This window comes from Telopea speciosissima, chromosome 9, assembly GCF_018873765.1.
Source record: "Telopea speciosissima isolate NSW1024214 ecotype Mountain lineage chromosome 9, Tspe_v1, whole genome shotgun sequence".
NCBI classification, from domain to species: domain Eukaryota; kingdom Viridiplantae; phylum Streptophyta; class Magnoliopsida; order Proteales; family Proteaceae; genus Telopea; species Telopea speciosissima.
In genome coordinates, this window is record NC_057924.1 from 14839763 (window position 1) to 14843237 (window position 3475).

Here is a 3475-nt window from a genome sequence, read left to right on the forward strand (position 1 = left end):
GCATTAGTATACATTAATAGAAAGGTGTTAATTAATGGGATTGGGCTCCTCTATTGCGAGCCCAACGCCCAGAGAGTGCCCAGTAAGGTATCCAACGGTGTTGAGTTGTTGGGTACAGGGGGATATGTGTTTGGTGGGACCCGACGTGTCTGGCAGCCCAGCACCATTGGATACGTCGTCATTGAGCACTTCCTGGGCATTGGGCTGAGAGGAGCCAAATCCTAATTGATGGATTTGATTACATGAAGTCCAATATGGGAGGTGATCTCCTTAGTGGATAATAGCTTCAATTAACCCGCTCTAATATATAAAATATTATTATCATGCATGTGTCTATTAACAATTGGAATTTATTATGGGAGAAACCCAATTGGGTTGGTCTTTACTATCAATCTATAAATTGATAAGCCCATTAATTGCTAATCTTAACAGTCATAAAGAAGAGAGCAGACAAGATCAACGGAGAAAATGTGAAAAAACAAAAAGAATCGTCTTCTACAAACGATCCTAGTATAAGTACGTATCCATATAAAATCTCTTGTTTGTGAGTATAACCGTATAAACATGCGTGGGATTTTTACCAAGTCAACAAATGGTGTCAACGATCAAAATTAAATGTTGTAGAGCCCACAATGTCTCTTTACGTATTAAAATGGAAATGGCAAGTCAAATAAGTCTCCATGGCCGCTATTTGAACAGTGATTTCGAACAAGCTTGTTTAGAGACTAAATTGTCTTGCCCTATCTTGCGGATTCACACCATTGGGTCATGAAGAAAGTGATGCCACAAAGGGTGGGGAAAGGAATTTGAAAGGGATGTCATAGGTCTTCTTTATATTTTCTCTGTTAGGGTTCATATTTTTCAAAATAAGGAGAAAAGAGAAATAGATCGAGATATGGAGAATGAGAAGATTGCTTCCCCTAGAACCGATCGCAAGACTGTAGAGAGGAATAGAAGAAATCACATGAAGACCCTTTACTCCAAGCTCAATTCTCTCATCCCAAATCAGAACTCTAAGGTTCTCTCTCTCTCTCTCTCTCTCTCTCTCTCTCTCTCTCTCTCTCTCTCTCTCTCTCTGTTTAGAACTTTAGGTCTTGCTTGCAAAGAACAATCATTCTTTATAGTCTGTGTGTGTGTGTGTGTGTGTGTGTGTGTGTGTGTGTGTGTGTGTGTGGATTTAACAAAGTTTAGAATTTTAGGTGTGTGTGTGTGTGTGTGTGAGGGGGGGGGGGGGGTTAACAAAGTTTAGAACTTCAGTTCTTGCTTGCAAGAACAGTCATTCTTAAGCTGTGTTAGGTATGTATTCTTGGAATGTATTCTACATCGATTTTGTATTTTCGGATGATAAAAATAGTTGTTTTTATCGTTAGAGAATGCGAAATCAACCTAGAATGTGTTCCAAGAATACATATACACCAAACACAGCCTTATCTTATATTAGTATCAAGCAGCTTGACCAAACTTCACTTTAAAGTATTTCAAATTGGAAATTATCTTGTAGGGTGGTGGAAACTCTCTCTATCTCTCTCTCTCCCTCTCTTTCTCTCACACATATCTAATAATGATCTTTGATGGGCTTCCAGGAAACAATGGCACTGGCTGAACAACTGGAAGAAGCTACAAATTACATAACAAGGTTAGAGAATGAATTGGAAAAACTGAAGGAGAAGAAAGAACACTTAATGGGTATGGAAAGAGTAAGTAAAAGCATGAGCAGTGGAATGATGGTGGAGTTAATAAGAACACCACCCCATATTGAGATTCATGATATGGGTTCTGTTTTGGAGGTGATTCTAATAAGTGACTTCGACACTCAATTCATGTTCAATGAGATTATTCGTTTGCTTCAAGAAGAAGGAGCTGATATTGTGAGTGCCCAATTTTCTGTAGTCAACAACCAAACCTATTTCCACACAATACATTCTGAGGTAAGTAAGTGGTACAGTTTGGATCTTGAGAATTCAAAATGCCAAGAATTGTTTCAGTCTTATATTTTATATTTGATGTGAAGTAGATCGATCACCATTATGGAAATTTTAGGGTTTTATCTTCAGACCCACTTCCCATGATCATAGGAATTTCAATTCTCCCATGAAATAATAGAATTATCTTTGGTGTAGTCAAGGTTTAAGAACCTGGAATCGGATGTGGGATCAGTTTCCATTGATTCTGATTCAAATTGGAACCGAAATAGGTCAGAATAGGCCGGAACCCTAGAAACTGGGAAGAAATAAAGATTTTTACATATCTAAGTTCTTTGAAGTTTTTTTATTCAAAAGACTTGTAGATCTTGCTACCAGTGTAAGTTTCATTATTTAGTTTGTTATTTTATTGACCATAAGAAAGAAAAATTGATCAAAATGAAGATCAAAGAGCATTCATGGTCTCATGGCTGATTCCAATAGAGGTTGGAGAATCGACTTTGAAATCGTGAAGGTTGGATGATTCCACCCATTCTGACCTGATGTCTAAAACCATGGCTGCAATTGGAACTAATGTCAACTAATACTAGGGCAATGTTTGGTATGCATTCTTGGAATGCATTCTAAGACGATTTCGCATTCTCAGATGATAAAAATAGTTGTTTTTATCTCCTGAGAATGCGAAATCAACCTAGAATGCATACCAAACACAACCTGAAATTAGTATGATCAATCACTTCCCTTTGTTAAGTTTCTTATCTAAAATCATGGAAGTTGAAATTACAATGATCAAACACTTCCCTTTGTCAAATTTCCTTCCTAACAGTTTGAACTAGAAGGTGGAGGGACTCCAAGTTGGTATATGAGGATGGCAGCTGAGGTTCTTGTACGAGAACCATTCTCGTACAGCTTGAGCCTCACAAATGGATTCCACTCACTCTCTTGGATTCCATCAGTGCAGCTTAGGACGTTTGAGAATGGTTCTCGTACAAGAACCTGAGCCAGCCTTGTGTATGAGGAGGGTTGTACACCAGTTAGAGCCAATTGTGGACTAAACTCCCTACAGTACTCCTTGCATGTATGTGTGGTAGTACATACGGCGGACATGTAGATACGGTGAAAATCCGCTCTGATGCCATGTCAAATTTCCATCCTAAAAATTCGAAGTAATAGGTGAAGGGACTCCCAGGTGTATAAGGGGGTTGTAGGCTAGTTAGTAGGTGCCGGTGTGGGACTAAACTCCCAACACCCTTTTGGGTGCTTTTACTGTAAAATTTGAAGAACAAACTTGTATATTGTATTAGAAAAAGATTGAGTTATCATGCTTTGTTCTTGCCTTCCTTCTGTATAGGTAGCAGAGACTTCTCTTGGTTTTGGAGCTGCAAGGATATCCAACAGACTAACAAACTTTGTCCACGAATACTTTGTTCTCTCTGAAAGTGTGCCCCAGACTGTTCAGCAGTGTTCATCCTCTGTCAATCCTCTTTTAAGTTGAAATTCATTGTTTAGAGATTATGGATTGGAAAGGAAGAACAAGATTCATGTAGCCAAAC

The 3475-nt window shown here is 38.5% G+C and overlaps 1 protein-coding gene across 1 annotated transcript; it reads left to right on the forward strand.

Annotated features, from left to right (window-relative positions):
* The first annotated feature begins 795 nt into the window (after positions 1-795).
* Positions 796-3475, forward strand: LOC122640616 (transcription factor bHLH162-like). Its single transcript, XM_043833830.1, has 3 exons — positions 796-1018; positions 1584-1928; positions 3274-3475. The coding sequence occupies exons 1-3, from the start codon at positions 896-898 to the stop codon at positions 3415-3417; spliced, it is 612 nt and encodes a 203-aa protein (XP_043689765.1). The 5' UTR covers positions 796-895; the 3' UTR covers positions 3418-3475.